The 16,173-nt window shown below is 55.8% G+C and overlaps 5 protein-coding genes across 5 annotated transcripts; 2 read left to right on the forward strand and 3 right to left on the reverse strand.

Moving 5' to 3' along the window:
- Positions 1-651: 651 nt before the first annotated feature.
- COL26b_007261 (uncharacterized protein) lies at positions 652-1,845 on the reverse strand (the record flags this gene model as incomplete). Its single annotated transcript, XM_053180059.1, is given in 3 exon segments — positions 652-1,478; positions 1,494-1,753; positions 1,778-1,845. 3 exon segments carry the CDS (start codon positions 1,843-1,845, stop codon positions 652-654), a joined length of 1,155 nt encoding a protein of 384 aa, XP_053035979.1.
- Positions 1,846-2,917: 1,072 nt separating this feature from the next.
- COL26b_007262 (uncharacterized protein) lies at positions 2,918-4,047 on the forward strand (the record flags this gene model as incomplete). The annotated part of the gene is made up of 2 exons (XM_053180060.1): positions 2,918-3,142; positions 3,217-4,047. 2 exons carry the CDS (start codon positions 2,918-2,920, stop codon positions 4,045-4,047), a joined length of 1,056 nt encoding a protein of 351 aa, XP_053035980.1.
- A 1,476-nt stretch (positions 4,048-5,523) lies between these two features.
- Positions 5,524-6,682, reverse strand: COL26b_007263 (uncharacterized protein; the record flags this gene model as incomplete). Its single annotated transcript, XM_053180061.1, has 3 exons — positions 5,524-5,529; positions 5,552-6,452; positions 6,534-6,682. 3 exons carry the CDS (start codon positions 6,680-6,682, stop codon positions 5,524-5,526), a joined length of 1,056 nt encoding a protein of 351 aa, XP_053035981.1.
- Positions 6,683-11,204: 4,522 nt separating this feature from the next.
- On the forward strand, positions 11,205-13,297 carry COL26b_007264 (uncharacterized protein; the record flags this gene model as incomplete). Its single annotated transcript, XM_053180062.1, has 3 exons — positions 11,205-11,444; positions 11,559-13,160; positions 13,238-13,297. The coding sequence occupies 3 exons, from the start codon at positions 11,205-11,207 to the stop codon at positions 13,295-13,297; spliced, it is 1,902 nt and encodes a 633-aa protein (XP_053035982.1).
- Positions 13,298-13,652: 355 nt separating this feature from the next.
- Positions 13,653-14,950, reverse strand: COL26b_007265 (uncharacterized protein; the record flags this gene model as incomplete). Its single annotated transcript, XM_053180063.1, has 3 exons — positions 13,653-13,967; positions 14,025-14,848; positions 14,905-14,950. The coding sequence occupies 3 exons, from the start codon at positions 14,948-14,950 to the stop codon at positions 13,653-13,655; spliced, it is 1,185 nt and encodes a 394-aa protein (XP_053035983.1).
- Positions 14,951-16,173: the final 1,223 nt, after the last annotated feature.

The raw sequence follows: 16,173 nt of genomic DNA on the forward strand, positions 1-16,173 counted from the left end.
GCATCGTCCGCGTCGGACATCGGTCTTCAGACGAGGAAATTCACTGAAACTCCGATGCCGTATAGCTCCGTTGCTAGCGGCCTTCATTGCGAGCCTACAAAATGACGTACAACGGATACTTTTAACCCAATTCGATTCAGACCGCAACAATGATTGCAAGATGTTTCGGATCAACCCCACACACTAAGTCCGTTACCATCCGGTCCAACGGTCGGTCACAGCGGCCGAGGCCGGACGAACCTTATGGCTTGAGCCACTCATGCGCTTCGCTTTCACGAAGCACGACGGTGCCCACTTACAGTCATACTGCGGACTTTAAGCTTATCTGTTCCCGCTGGGTGGGATCGGTCTCGACACTTTGTCAGCTGTAGAATGCTGCGGTGATGTTGGGTTCCACATATCTCTTGAATGGATGGGACATGCTTTCTACTTTCAAATATGTTGACTTTTTGTTCACACTGTCAAGTTACTCTGATTGAAGTGAAATTAAAATTTGTTCTGACCAAGGTTGATTTTGGAAGTTTCCTGTGAATTTGTGGATACAGAATCGGCATAGCTCACTGCCCTGCGGTCTTTCAAGCAGCGCTTGAGGTTGCTGGAGGAGGAATAATGGTGAAAACAATGGGAACGTTGATCAGAATCTGCGAGCTGCTAGTGGATGCAAGAGGTGAGCTGGTGGTAAACGTCGCAGTAGAAGCTGGTGTAGCAGTCGGTGTACCCTGACTCGACCCAGACGATGCTACCAGAACGTTGGACGATGGGCTTCCAGATGCTGTCGAGAACAGGCCAGATGTTGCGATTGAACCTAAGGCAGAAGACGGCGATCCTGGTAATCCTGGTGAGGATATCTGCTGAGACCCTGAAGGTGACATTGGAGTTTGTGAAGTGCCAGAAAATGAGCTGGAGGGGCCTAATTGGGGTATTGAAGTGGTGCCAAGAACCGAGCTTGCAATTGAACTCCCTGTTCCCGATGAAGGTCCGACTGGTGAAGACGGGTTGGAGGTGCCGCTTGAGCTGACGGAAGAACTCGAAGGTGGTGGAATCAGGCTGGTGGGAGATATAGTGGATGAAAAATTCGTCATTAAAAATGGCGGAGATATGGTAGGGAACCCCGTAGTTGTACTTGTGCTTCTGGTTTGGCTCAATGAAGAGCTGGAAACGATTGACTGACTCCCAGACGGAATGATAGGGCTTGAAGATGGCGAAATTGAAGCTGAGATGCTGGCGGACGACGAAACAGTAGAGATTGATGTCGACTGTGAAGTCGTCGTGATCGCAGCACTCTGGGAACTGGAAGAAAGTGTATTGGTAGTGGTGACTGCAGAAACCGAAACACTTGAAGAGCTGGAAGTGCCTGGGGTCTCTGACGCAGAAGGAGTTGTTGTCGAGCCGCTGTCTGTCACCGTGGAGGTTCCACTCAACGAAACAGTGGATGATGCTGCGGTTGATGCGGTGGATGATGTTGTAGAAGATGACGACTCAGATGATGGTACAGATGATGGTACAGATGATGTTGTTGATGAAGCTGAAGACGGTATTGTTGAAGAAGTTGTAGATGATGTCGTAAACGGTGGTGTAGATGAAGTTGTAGATGATGTTGTGGAGGCAACCACGGTAGTTGTTTCGGAACTGGATGGACCAGTGGAAGACGAATTGGATGCTGTATCGGTCGTAGCGGAACTGGACGTAGCCGTGCTGCTGGAGGTCTGGGTGCTCGAAGTTGTTGTTGATGTCGTCGTCGGTGCCGGAGGGACTGGAGAGGCCGCGTTACAAACACCGAAGATGTTGTAGATTTTCCTTGTTCCATCTGTACCACCACATGCATAGTCTGGGAAGTTCTGGCATGGCGTGTTGCAGAGACTGAAGCTGTCATTAGCACCGGGAGCAAGCGCCGGATACATCTCGTGCCCAGTGGTGGCGTGAGAACAGTAGCAATCCACGCCGCTCCCCAAAGCTGCGAAGTGAGAGTCGCTCAATGCACATTGTTGCTGGCACCCTTGAGGGCTGATACCGGCTGCTTTTGGGTAAAAGATATTCCCGAGGTCGGTGCTGCTGAGGGCCACGCAGCTGATGAATCTGAAGGGTGCCTCTGCAGGGTATTGCGTCAATCCGGAAGCCAAGATCAGGCTTCCAAAACTCCAAAGGAAGGCCAAGGTTGTCGTTGGGATATTCATGGCGTCTCCAGAGGTTGGTTGGATGATTGCTCTTGAGACTTGCAAGTACAAGAGAAGCGACGATGAGGGCAACGATAGAGCCAAAATCGCTGAGCGGAGGAAATTGTTTCCTGGCATGTTTATATCCAGCTTTACTTATCAACATTTTTACCGATGTTTTTATGTGTCTCATTCGTTAACTCATCACCTTGGAATTCCACAGGATGTCTGGGTATTGTTTCGACAACATTCCGATCGTCGGTCCCTTGGAATTGTCTAAGTCGGAACATGTGGGCTTTCTTAGCACACTCTGACTCCCCCTTTTCAAGGAAACGTCAGCTCATTCTCACGTAGGAAACTAATTTGATTCATGTTCGTTATTGCAGGCAAATTGATGCGTGTGCCGGCTTACGATCGATCAGCTGTCTCAGGCAGACTACGAACCGAGTCTCGAGGCCACATTCCCGGAAGCACTGTGAACGAGGATCTGATGAGTAGTTTTGACGGAAAACTTACGAAGCCGTAGATCTCTCAATGTAGAAAATAGTTAGGTTAATTGAGAGAACAAAGAAGAAGAAAACCAACGGGCTTGAGGTGTGCGAGAACATACCTAGGCGGTATCTACGTAATGCGTCAGAAGGTCACCGATAAGATAAGACCAGCTGATAAGATAAGGGGCCCAAGCGCCGATCACGACGGAGCTTCCATCCTTCCAAGCTCCCACCCGCCCAAAATTTCAAGATGCGACACTCGACTGGACGACGATGCCCAAACAGCAGTTCATAGCCGCCCGCAGCTCGAGGCACCGAATTGCTGTCATAGCCCTCTTCCGCGCCCTCCTTCGGGAAGGCCGCGAGGTGACGCTCCCCCAGGATGTCTGCAGGAAGGGAAAGAACCCCGTGCCGGATCTCATCAAGAGGGGCTTCCAGCGCAACAAGGCGGACGTGAGCCCGCGGCTGATCTTTGCTGCGCTGTCGGCGGGATATAAGGTGCGCATTCCGATCTCTTGAACTATCCCTCTAAAACCGGCGCAAGAAGCTAATGGGTGGTGCCCCGCGGACAGTTTCTTACCTTTTTCAAAAACGCACGAGTCCCCGAGTCGAAAGAACAAGCCGAGATAATCACCTACCTCCGCCAAAAGAATGAGCACATCGCCCGCGCCGAAGCGAAAAAGCGGCCCGGAAGGAAACCCCGCGACCCGGCGACCCCGCCCCCGAAACCCGTCCTCCAGAGGATCTCGGCGGACGGAGAGGAGCCCAAGTACGTCTCCCGTCTGTTCCCGCGGCCGCGCGACAGCTTCGAGGGACGGAGGAAGATCCCGCAAGTCATCGTCACGGCGCAGGGGCACACGTTCCTCCGCCACAAGCGGCCGCAGCCGCGCGTGGTCAGCGACATCCTGCGCCGCAAGACGTGGCGCAAGGCACGGATCAATGAGGTCAGCATCGAGATGACTGAGTGCGACTATGCGGCGGCCCGGGAGGAGGACGAGTGGGATAGGTTGGTGGACGAGCAGTTGAGGGCTGCGGGGCAGCATAGTCGCGTGGACCACAGTCCGTCAACGTCGACTTACTACCAATCGGTGCAGGATTCGTACTACCATATGATTGGGCAAATTGACGCAGAACGGCGGAACGAGTTGGCCAGGGCGAAGGCGCTGATTGAGGCTGTGAAAGGGGAGGAGGAGATGCTGGCTCAGGAAGTGGAGGAGGCGAGGAAGCGTGGGGTGAGGACTGTGCCGACTGTGATTGAGAAGCTTCGGCCGTACATGAAGCATCGAAAGTTGAGAAAGGAGACGAAGTTGAAAAGGTTCAAGAAGAAGAGAGTGGACAGATGGAGAGGGAGTCTTGGGGGCTTGGAGCCTGGTCCGGTCAAACCTTCCAAGGAGACAGCATAGTGACGCGTTCATGTAAATTCCCATCTCATTCAATGATACCACCGAAGCCAAAAGCTTTTGACTCATGTCTCGGTCAAGTCTAGAACTGTTCATTTACCATGTTACAACGACGAATATGCTGTGTTGAGAATCATCTCCCCCGGCTTTTGCTTCACATTCAATCATAAATCATAACCTCGTGTATCTACTAAATACCAGAGCTAGGTGTCCTCCGGTCTCTGGTTCTCCCGCGTCCAGAAGAAGCAGGCGCAGTCGGAGGCACCGACTGAGGTGCCTTCGACGGTGAGCTTATGACTATCCTGGCCAACCCCTTCCCTTGGCCAGCAACGGCTGCCCAGCTCTTGGACGACTGCAAAGAAGGCACATTTACGGCAGCCAAGCCGTCCTGCGAAATCTCGCTGCCCGCGACGGATGCCAGATCGACAGTTGCCGTGCGCGGAGACGACAAGACCGACGAGAAGGATGGCGGCATTGACAACACCGGGCTCGGTACCTCATCATTAGGTGTCGGCGGTGCTGGAACCTCCCGAACGGTCATATCGAAAGTATCTTTCTTAATCACTGGACTGACGGCTGGCGGAGTCGGCGCTGCTTCCGTCGTCGTGTCAAAACTACGGCGTGAAAAGATTGAGGACGACATGCTGGCTTGCGTGCTGTCAGTCAAGCTCGGGTCGCGAGCAAGAGTCGGCGTGCTGGTGCGCGGGGTCGCCGGGATCTTTGCGAGAATGGGAAGACGAGATGCTGAGCTGCGGGATGGCAAGGCCGATGTTGGTGGCGTTTGCGGGTTCGGAGAGGGGGATTCCGTTGTACGAGCTGGAGTTGGGATGCCGCTTGACATTACGGCCGCGTTCCGAATAACCCAGGCTTTCGCTTGTTCAGAGGGGATTCGTGTCACGACTGCAGGACGGGACGGAGCTGCAGAGGATGCTGATACCGGAGGTGGTCGAACGGTGGTCTGAGGCATGGGATGTGTCTGTGGCCTCATACGAATTCCGAGACCACTGCCGACTTCAGGGGTGTTGATTGAGCGAGTCTGCTGCGTAGCTTCAACCCGTGGCAAGCCTGACCGACTGTGTCTTCTTGCCTGCATATCCATCTGTGCCTGTGCCATCTTTCCCTCCGCTTTCTTGCGCTTTTCCCTCTCTTCTTCTAGCTGCTTCGTCAAGCTTTTCGTCAAATTTTCAATGTGCTTGGCGTGCGACCTCTCTTGGTTCACCAGACGCATGTTATAAGTCTCATCCATACCCACCAACCCCGCATTCTCCCTCTTGAGGCGCTCAACTTCAGCTTTGAGACTGACGTTCTCACGGTGAGTCGCGGATAGCTTATTGTCGATTCGCTTTGATAAGTATCTCGTGCTTTTTCTGCAGCACGGGCTATGGTAGACTTGATCGATACCACCAAGGTCGACGAGTTCATGATCGACCTGATCTGCCCGAGGCCGGCTTCCTGGTTCAAGAAAGAGCATTCTCTGGGTCAAGCCTAGAATATGTCGTGGAGAAACCGTCGGGGATGTTGCCTCATGAAACTGCTGCGTCGCCAGTGCGTGGAGGGTCAGCTGTTGTTGAAATCCTTCCAGCTTTTCGGCACGAGAGCGAGGGACGAGGTCTTCAAGCACAGTATAGAAGGCTGATAAGTTGCCGTGGTATACTGCTGTGGCGATATTCAGGTAGATGAGGCCCAAGGAGTAGATATCGGCGGATTTCATAGACCAGTCCTTCAAGTCGTAAATCTCAGGGGCCCGCCATTTTGGTGTCCCCTGATGGCCGATTGTCGTAGTCTTTTCCTGGTCATTCACGTCCCGAGCGATACCAAAGTCAGCCAAGTAGACTCTTTCAGGATTCAGCAGGATGTTGGTAGGCTTGAGATCGAGATGGCGAATGTTGGAATGATGGCAGTAGGTTACGGCTTGGCCGATGCAGCCCATGATGCGCTGGAGGAACTTCAGAGGACATTTGCCCTTTGAGCCCGGGCTGGCGGCATCGCGGACGCTGCCCTGGATAGCACTTAAATCGGTAAGACCCAGCGCCATGAGTCTCTTGGTGATATCCTCTCGATCGCCTTGGCCGCTCCTTAAATCGTCGAGGTCTGTGAGTAATTCGTCCAAGTTGCAGATGGCCACTGGCCATATCAGCAGATACAGTTCCCGTTGTCTAAACGTATAGGTGCCAATCAGCTTGACAATGTGGTCGTGGTCCAGCCTTTCCATGACGTGTGCCTCCTCGCGGAGGATCTCTATTGTGCGACCGCGCCTCGGCTGAATCCATTTTCGCGCCAGACAGACCGTTCGATGGGTGACCTTTTCGACGCGACCGTATGTACCCCAACCTAGACTATTGTCCTGAGGCACGGTGATCTTATGATGTAGCTTTTTCGATTCGGTGAAGTCGGCAGGGTGCTTTCCTCTGTCCCGCAAACATGTCAGTCCTCATGACTGTGAAAGGAGTTGGCCGGGAATGGTCGGGAGCAGGTGAGGTTGAACTTACATGCCACTCCAGTGACCGTCCGATGATTCCCATTCCTTAATCTGGGTTCTCTCGTGGAGCTCGCGCTGGGCGGGCGGCAATCGTTCGGGGTGACCCTGGAACTGTCTGTGGACCGTCGTCCAACCCTCTTCGAGGTTGCCGTCGGCCATGTTTGCGCCTGCGGTTCTGCACTTTGGACCTCGACCACGTCCGAGTCGCTAAGCAGTGTGCCGAAGCTACGTCGCGCCTAGAATCGACGTACTCCCATGCTTGTCCGCCCAGATTGGAGTTGCCTCGTCAAAGGACGATTCTCGAAAATGTTGAGCGCAGTGCAGTGAGAGAATGAGGGGTGTCAGCTCGGTGGCAAGGATGGCCCGGTCAGCTTGCCCGCCCGTACTAAGAAGGAACCCGTTGGTGGTCAGGGAGGTGAGTCCCGGCGCACCGTACCGAATGTGGCCCCCTTTACTGCCGCCTGTGCGGCCTTTGGGGGCTGAATTAAGCCCGGCGACAGGCCCCATTTTCCCCGCCGTTCTCCTTACAGGGCGCTCAGCTGCTTTTAGGTGCTCGCCGGCGGTTTCGGTTGGATGAGGACTGAGCCGACTGTGAGTTGCCCCTGTATTACATGCTGACACAGCCAGTCCATCCCATCCTTACAGGGAACTCATCTCATCATGGCCAACCTAACCTGAATGGGGGGAATCGTTGCCTGAGACATGCAAAGCTGTGGTTCTACCGCTGTAAACCAAGCGCAAAGGTCCGCGGAATTTCTGAACATTGTCTCTGTATCCAGTCACATATCCAGTATTTGATTCAGTATTTGGGCCAGTATTGGATGGTTGATCACCCACTTTGTACTGAATCTGCGGATGGAGTCCTGTGTAGTTCTCGTGCGAAATTCGTGTTGCCTGTGTAGGCCTTGACGACTACAGCAGTGGAGGCCAAGTTCATTGAACACCGGCGACATCGGACACAAAACATTGAGTAGCATCGTGAGATGGCTCCTCAATGGCCAGATCAATGTTAGTCTGCAGTACGCTGGTGATCTAGCCACAATGCGCCGACAAAATGACGCGCCCCTGTGCATGCATGTGACCGACTCTGCAGGAGAACATGACAATTATCGCCGAGATGATATGCGCAACAAGTCCATCACCCACTAGGTATGTATCAATGTCAAACATGGCGAAGACCGTGATTAACAGCTGAGAGGTCCGGCTTCCCTGACATCATTTATGACAGTCCGTCTTGATACGAGACCACCTTGTTGTACACCTCGAAGAATCATGGAATAATCACGACTCTCGAGGAGCGAGACCACGCTGATCCAACGGTTGCTACCGTTGCCCTGGGACGCGACGCGAAGTCCAAGCAAGAGCCTGGTGAGCGCCTCCAAGAATTCGCCCCTGGGACGGCGGTGATGAGTGCGATTCGGGCTAAGATCGACGGGTTCCCGAGGGAGGTGAGGCGGGCGGCTGGGATCTCGTCGTACGACCCGGAGCTAGAGGAGTGACACGATCTGGCTGCCGTTTGACAGAATCCAGATCGGACCCGCGGGGACCCCCCGGTTCGGTGGTCACAATGATGAAAGCCCCCGGGCTTACAGCGAAAAGAAGGGGTCCAAGGCGGCCCGAACTCCAGTTCCAACAAGAAGACATGGGGTAATCAGCGAAGACTGTCTGTCCCTCGAATTATCGTCTTCTCTCTTGTCTTGGGCCAATTCCGCTCTTCATCAATTGCGGCAATAATCTGAAATTCATCCACGGAAACATGCACCAGGCCGGCCACTCAGCTCCATCGTCTCAGTGACTGGTGTTCAAGATGACGAGCCGGAAATAAATGGCTGATGAAGCAAGACACTTTCCGGGGCCGCGCTGCTGGGACCGATCGTTGGAGAGAATTGCTTGGACGATCCAACAAATACCCTGAACCAGGTCTAGATCATGAGGCTGTCGCAATGCAAGATTATCCAATCAATCCCGAGGCCGGACGTCGCCACCGCGTGCGCGCCATGCATGCTGGAGTGATGTTCGTGTTTCTCTCTCTGCCAGCACCGGCCGGGGTGTATGCGAGCGCTGCCTGGCTGCTCCCCATCCTCCGGGGCTGGAAACACCGTCACGTCCCGGCCGCCGCGGGCCTCTGGCCGAAACGTCATGCAGGGGTATTTTTTGTCATTTTTGCACTGTTCTTCAGAGTCGTCTCAAGAGCGTAAGCAGGATGCATAAGTTTCTCAGTTTTGCTTTTTGGGAGCTGGAAGCCTTCCAAGGAATAAAAATCTCCGCGTGGGATTCTGGCGTGTGTTCGCGGCGATCTTTGCTGCTAGAGGCAAAACCGCGACCCCCAAAAAGTGAGGCTGGCCAGGCCGGTGACATTCTCCCAGGTCGACATCGCTGCAATTAAATCTCGGACTGATCCTGTTCCGCCGCTCCCCGATCCAATAGAGGTCTCGAGCAGCTGGGTACGGGTTCTCGTCACTTGCATGCGCACACACTAGACCAGCCGACCGGGTCCTAAAGGCGAAGAAGAATGTTGAGCAAGGTGGCTAATACCATGGTGATGATGCACTCGCAGCCAACTTGCAGCACCCTGGCTGGGACATCATCAAGCCAGCCGAATGCACCCTCACCTCCGACGTGGGCCATGTTCTCGGGGGAGAGCTGCAAACTGCCGATCCCATGCGATACCCTTGCCTCGTCGGGGTCTACGAAGAAAACGAGGCTCGTCAACCTGCTCGTGACAGCCTCCAGTACCCGGCTCCGCGAACCAATGCCTCACTGCTGGGCGGTGTTATTCCCTGCTTGATAGCTTCTCCTATTGTCTCTTTGTGAGAAAACCACCCCCAGACTTCCCAAGGGCATTGTGACGGACTCGACTTGCCTCACCCACGAGGCTGGGCTGGGCCACAGCAGACGCCGCCGCCCTTGTCCAACCTTGTCACCCACTGCTTGGGATTGGAAACGACGAGGGGTGGATTATCAGGATGATGGCAATCTTCATCCACACCAGTGTGTGTGCCGCAGTGCGACTCTGTGCATGCCGGTTGCTTTTTCCACAAGCCCATTTCGTCAGATTTTACAGAAAAAAAGCCGGTCCCGGGGCGTCGTCGATGAACCATGTACGACCATTCCCCAGACACCCACTCGAGAAGTTATTGTCATGAGGGTTGAGGCGTTGTCTCATCCATGACTGATGAGCCGGATTGAAAAAGAAGCCCGTCTGCCGCCTGTCCTTCATGGGCCAAACATAGAGAGCTCCACAGACTCTGCTCTACCCTCAACTTTCACTCCCAATCTCTCGTGTTAGTTTCAGTTCATCGTCACAGAACGAGACTTAACTACAGATTCACTCCATCTTAAGTGGTCCTATTCACACTTTAAGTCGTATCAGCCAATCCCGTTCGCAACTACACGAATCGCCAGCTACCGTCTGCAGGGCGTCGTGCCGTATGCATTGGCGGGCAGCTCTCCGCCTCTAACAGCTCCAGCGGCGCGACAGGATGAATGGGTTATCAGACCTTAACAGCATCACCTGTCTCGCCCGCCGACGTCGCACGCAACACGGACAGGCTCCGAGATTAGGTGTGTTAGTCGGCATTTTCTTTTAAACTTTGTTAGATCGATCCCTCGCATCCCCCCCCCATCCGTTGCTGGCGCACCCGCTGTACCGTCGGCAGAGATGAGTAATCCTCTCCGTTCCAGCTCCTTGGATGCGCAAACCACCGAGCCGGCGGCCGATGATTTGGACGAGCCTCCTCCCCTTTCCCGTGAGACGACCCATTTCAACAACGGGCCTTCACCAGCTGCTGGACGAAGAGGTGGACAGTTCACCCTCAGTCGCCGGCATTCTCAACAGCTTTCGGCGCAGCGCCGCAGCCAAATTAATCAGCACCAACAAGGCCACTCTGGCGACAGTAGTAGCACCGTTTATGAGGAGTTGTCGGGTTTAGCGCCGCCGCCTGGTAATAATAACATCCAAGAAGAAAGAGGCGTGGTTATTATTCATCCATCTTCCCCAAATCCTCACTCTCAACACCAACACCAACACCACCATCACTCGCCCATCACCCATGATCATCATCCTCAATCCCGCTGGCAGCAGCATCAACAACAACAACAACAACATCACCCCCAAGAGAGTCAGCCGAACGGTCAGCAAGAAACGACAACAGTAATCTTTTACGATACCCAGCCGTACATCCAGCCTCAGCATCAAAACCACTCCCACCCAAACCCACCACAGCAACAACTACAACACCACCACCAACACTTCTCATATACATCGCCCCCTGAGTCCCATCAGTCAGCGTCGCTCACCTCCTCGACCTCGGACTCATCATCCTTCCTCCGCCATCCCCACGACCCTAGACTGCTCCAGGCCCAGTACCAGGCGACTGCAAGCAGCTTCGACCTGCCCCCAGACCCCAACTTCACCCCTAACGCCAGCGATCTAGTCCCGATCCAGCTCCAGGGCTCAGTGACTGCACACACACACATCCCTCAGCCCCAGCCGCCGCCCTTTGTTGGTTTCCCAGCGCCGGGCCCTGCAGGACCCGCCGCCGCTCCGTTCATCCACGCCGGCGACGACAGCGACTTCTTCCATCCTCACCCTCACCCCCATCATCATCCTCATCCTCATCCTCACCACCACCGCCAAAACGGCGTTCTTCAGTTCCCAGGTGGCTACCCGATATCATTCATGCAGAACCCGGAATTGTCAATACTAAATGCCGAGTCCTTCGACGATGGCGTGCCAGGGTTCCACGCACCGCGGAGTTTGCCCCCGGCTGGGAGGTCTCGGGTAGCCGGAGAGGACTCCGGCAAGTCAAGGAAGCGGACCAAGACGCAGGCTGTCGACACCTGCGAGCAGGAGGAGGAGGAGAAGAAGCGGTCGCGAGGCAGACCAAGACTTGATACCAATGACGAAACAGCAAAGGATGTAAGTATGGTGCTGCTGCGAGACGCAATGTGCTGTTTTTACTGGATTATGAATGAGTTCCCCCGAGTTTATGGGTCGAATGTATTTGGATATCATGGTCTAACCCTCGCCTAGCGCCGTCGCACCCAGATCCGCCTGGCCCAAAGGGCTTATCGGAATCGCAAGGAGACGGCAATCCAGACTCTGGAAAAGAAGGTAGACCAGCTCAGGAGCAACAACGAGGAGATGAGCAAGGCCTTCATGAAGCTGTACGACTTCGCTGTCGGCAAGGGCATGCTGGACACCGCACCCGAGTTCGGCAAGCAACTCCAGGCGACGACTGAAAAGTTCTACTCGTTGGCACGGAGAACCAGCGAAGACGGCGGAAAAGACGTCGACATGGCTACCGCTCCAGACCATGAGTCCGAAGGACAAAGGTCAAGCCCGAACAGCAACCCCGACAAGCCCAGCGAAAAGTCGCCTTCGCCAGACAGGGCCCGGCCAGAGACCCAGCCCGACCAAGTCCTTTACGGGGGATACATGGTTGACCACACCTCTGTGGCCCATCATCCTCATCATCATTCTCACGCTCTAACCGCCGTCCACACAACCTCCTGGGCGCACAACAGCCAAGCCCTCGAAGCCCGCACCATCGCCTCCCAGGCACCGCTGGGCTACGAGATCGTGACGGAGCCGACGCCGGACAATGCAAGCTTCCCATTCGGTATGTCCCTCGAGGGTAGCGGCCTCGACACGGCGGGCCTCCTAGACTCGTCGGGCCAACCCCTCTCCTTCTCCGAGTCTCCTTACTCTCTCCTCTCGGCGCCGAGCTCGTACGCATACCAGGAGCGGACGTTCGGGCGGCGGCTGCAGCGGTCGACGCTGGAGCGCGCGTACGTCCTGATGCGCATGCCCAACCCGCCGCCGAACCGCATCGCCTCCGTCTTCGGCTTCTGCATGCTGTTCGAGCCCCGCGAGAAGATCGTCGAGAGGCTGGCTAACCGGCTCAGTGTGAACCAGCGCGAGACGCTCTTCAACTGGAGGTTCCCGTTCCTGCACCTCGGCGGCGGCGGGACCTTCTTTGACGAGATGCGCAATGAGATGGACGCGAGCGACTTGCCGAGGCACGACAAGTCGTTGCGCACGACGCAGACGCAGGTCGGGAACCAGGGGTCGCTGGAGCCCGAGAGGCAGAAGATTGACTCAATGTACGGCATCGGTCCGTGGAACGCGCAGACGGAGGAGATCCGCGACGCGAGGGTCGACCACAAGCTGCGCATGTCTGTGCCGGGGTTCGACGGCGACTTTTACGACGCGGACGAGGTCGAGTGGTCGCTGCGGCAGAGGGGCGTCGTCATTCCGCCGGCAGCTGATTTCGTCACGGCTGAGATCAACCCTGCCGACTTTACGGATGAGGCCATCGCAGAGAGGAATTTCAACCCGCTTGTTGACAACTACATTGCAACGACGATGGCTGAGAGTAACTTCAACATGGCGGCCCCCTTTGGCGATAATTCGCAGTCGCAATCGACGGGCCAGCCCGTGAATCTCGAGGCAACCGGCACGCCAACGCTGGATTTCATGGGCACAACCGCCCAGGGGGCCCCGTCGACAATGTCGATGGAAAACCCGATGAGTCTGGACCCGACTCTCGGTGGGGATCTATTTGGTCTAGGTGCTTCTACACCCAGCCAGGTGCCGACGCCGGCGTCAGCCAGGCGGACGGTCACCATCAACGTGGGGATGCTTGTACATGGTAAGTGATTCCGCATGTCGGGCCGCTGAGAAGACAAAAACACTAACACGTCGCACAGAACTTGGCTCTCGATCTGTCTGCTTGGGCAGGTCACCCGGGATCCGGCCGAAGGACGTAAATGCTGCATTTTGGAGTTCGTTGGCGGCGTAAATCTGGGGGATTGTATTTGCAAAAACTGGTCTCGGAAGGCGTATAGGCATGGGATCCAGGTGTCGCAAAGCGTGGCCGTGAGGTGAACACAGGAATCGCTGGCCAAGGGATACGTGTAGAGTTCTTGTTACATACTTCAAATGGTTGGGGGGTCATTCGGTATCTCAATATCCCATGAGGGCTGACCGTATGGACGTCTGCTTCGCACACATCCCAGTGACATGGAAAGGTGTCGGGTTTCAGGGGTCGGTTATCCTCATTATATTATCATTACTATTCACAATCCCAACATATGTACAATATCGTCATAAACATGATCACGTTTAGTTGTGAATGTACTCCGCAGGCTCAAGCTTCGCATCCTCGCATCCTGTACCGGCGGTTACCGGGTTGCAGCGCGCGGCCAGCCCATTGTCAAGACGGGCAGCGTAGTCGACGCCCCAGCGGGAGCTCATGCCGTAGGCCTGGAAGTCGGTCGACACAACCTGCGCGCCGCTGGTGAAGGCCTGGTCGCGCATGCTGGTGGTGTCGTTGGACAGGAGCGTGTCGAGAGGGACGTCGGCGCGTGTGCGGACCCAGTAGCCGGCCTTGACCTGCGCCTGGATGTTCGCCTGCTCGGCTCCAGTCGGGTCGTTGAGCTGGAAACGGTCAGCGGGTCGAATTCCACATGCACACACACGAAAGACACTACTCACCTTTTGGAACGAGCAGTCGGACTGGCCCGGGGCGGAGTTGGTGAAGAGCACGCGGCCCTCAAGGTTGGGCTTGCCAAGGGTGTAGGCGTCGCGGACGGGGTGGACGGGCCCGTTGTCCATCAGGAACAAGACGCGGCCGCGAGCGCTCTCGAGATCGGGCCAGCCGTGCTGCAGGACGGACTGCTCCAGCGTCAGGTTGCCGCGGCGGATGTCGTCGGGCGTGACGAGCTCGTCGGCCGCGAAGACGCTGCGGATCTCGTCGTCCAGGCCCTGGAGGAGCTCGGTGTTGTTCCACGGGATCGGCGCGGCGCCACCCTCAGCAGCATAGGCCTCCTCGGCGGTCTTGAACTCGATCATGAAGGGGATGGGGACGTGGTCGGGATGCGCCTGGCTCCATTTCTTGACAACCTGCAAGCATCCCACGAAGGTCTTGCAGGTGGTGTGGTAGTCGGCGTCAGCGACGTGGAGCACCTTGATGCCGGGCTGCTGCAGGTCCGGGTCCGGGGTGGTGGAAAGATTCGCCAGCTCGCGGATAAGGTGGGAAGCATAATGCCCGCCCTCGGGATCGGCAAAGATGTCAAGCTCGAAGTTGCGGATGGACTGGTACTGCGCCTGGATGTCGAGGGCCGGGTGGGAGTACCAGTAGTTCTGGGTGTCGGGGAGGATGGTCCTCTGGGTGTCGCGCTCCTCCAGCGGGGACTCGCGGTGGTACGAGTTGTGCGTGCCGACGACCTGGATCTGGTTCATGCGGAGGCCGCGGGACCAGGTGAGGCCGTTGCGGGTGAAGGTGTCATTGGGGGCGGCGGATGTCAGGGGGAGCAGGACTTCATGGATGTTAGGGTTTCGGCCGGAAAGGATGGGTGAGGGCACCGGAGCTTACGGAGGGCGGCCGCCGCAACGGCCAGGGACGAGATCACCGGTGCCATGGTAAGTTTGGGTGGTATTGGCAAGGCAGACACTTCAGCTGGGGAGCAGAATGAAGAGCAAAGTTCTCGAGGTCTGGGACAGTGCTTTTTTATGTTCTGGCAGCGTTGCATCGGGAGACATCCAAGAGAAACCCGGAAGGACCGCAGAGGCTTCCATCATGGTCATGGCAACGGAGGCGCCGGAGGGGCGTACCAAACAGCCGGGCCAAGTCGGCGCACGTGGGACGCAACATGACGATGTTGGCCGTCGTCGTGGACAAGGTCCTGAACAGGCGACCGCGGGATTAAATAACGTTGAATTTTAAAAAGAGCGCGTTCCTGGCCATGAAAAGCAAGCAGGCCGGGATGCTCAAGGCGGAAGTGCACTCCGGATGGGGATTCCAACTGGACGGCGATGAGGGGAAGCTCGCCGGTTGGAGATGAGGCCCCCACTGCCGATGCCGTTTTGCCCCGCACAACGAGCTTCCCGACTTGGCAAACATACCCAGGGGTTGGCCAATAGGCGTCTTGGGGAGAGGCATGTGGCTTTCTAGAGCCTGGATGGTACATGGTTCGTTCGTTCGGTCTGCGGTCCCCGAACGGGCGCCCGCGGTGTTAGGGGCAGGTGGCTGGTTATGCTCTCATGCAGTGTACGAGGAATCCGATTATTGCGTAACTATGGTTCAGATAGCAGAATTCCATTATTCATCATGGGAAACAAGATGAAAACCCGCGGAGCTGTTAGTTCATCCACCTTCAGACTACTGATGTTGGGTTGCCCATGTTCAATGAATTTTCATTTGTGACCATACGCGTCCGGGACGTTCGCAACTCAAAATGATGTTGTTCTACCTAAGCTGCCCTAGATGAAATCGATCATAACATCAAGTACCCAAGTATCGACCTCTTCCAACGTGCAGCAAACTCAACTCCTGTCTTCACCGGCTATTGCAGAACATCGCGACTTCGTCATCGACCACGACTTAACTCCGCAACTCATTACTACAGGATCAATCCTAACGATGACTATTGCATGGACGCCACATAATTCCCACAAGGCACCAAAATTACCGGCATGCTAGCTCTGTGTCGCAATCACGACGCCACACCCGTCCTTCGCCAGCCCAAGGAAGCTCTGGCCCTGCTCCTCTATTCACTCTCAGCCCGCCTTCGGTCCCGAACCCGCCCCACAGCGCCGTGGCGCACCGTCCGGCGTTCTGGATCTGCAGCCCGTCCCGTCCGTG

This window comes from Colletotrichum chrysophilum, assembly GCF_026319265.1.
Source record: "Colletotrichum chrysophilum strain AFK26 chromosome Unknown scaffold_58, whole genome shotgun sequence".
In the NCBI taxonomy this organism is placed as follows: domain Eukaryota; kingdom Fungi; phylum Ascomycota; class Sordariomycetes; order Glomerellales; family Glomerellaceae; genus Colletotrichum; species Colletotrichum chrysophilum.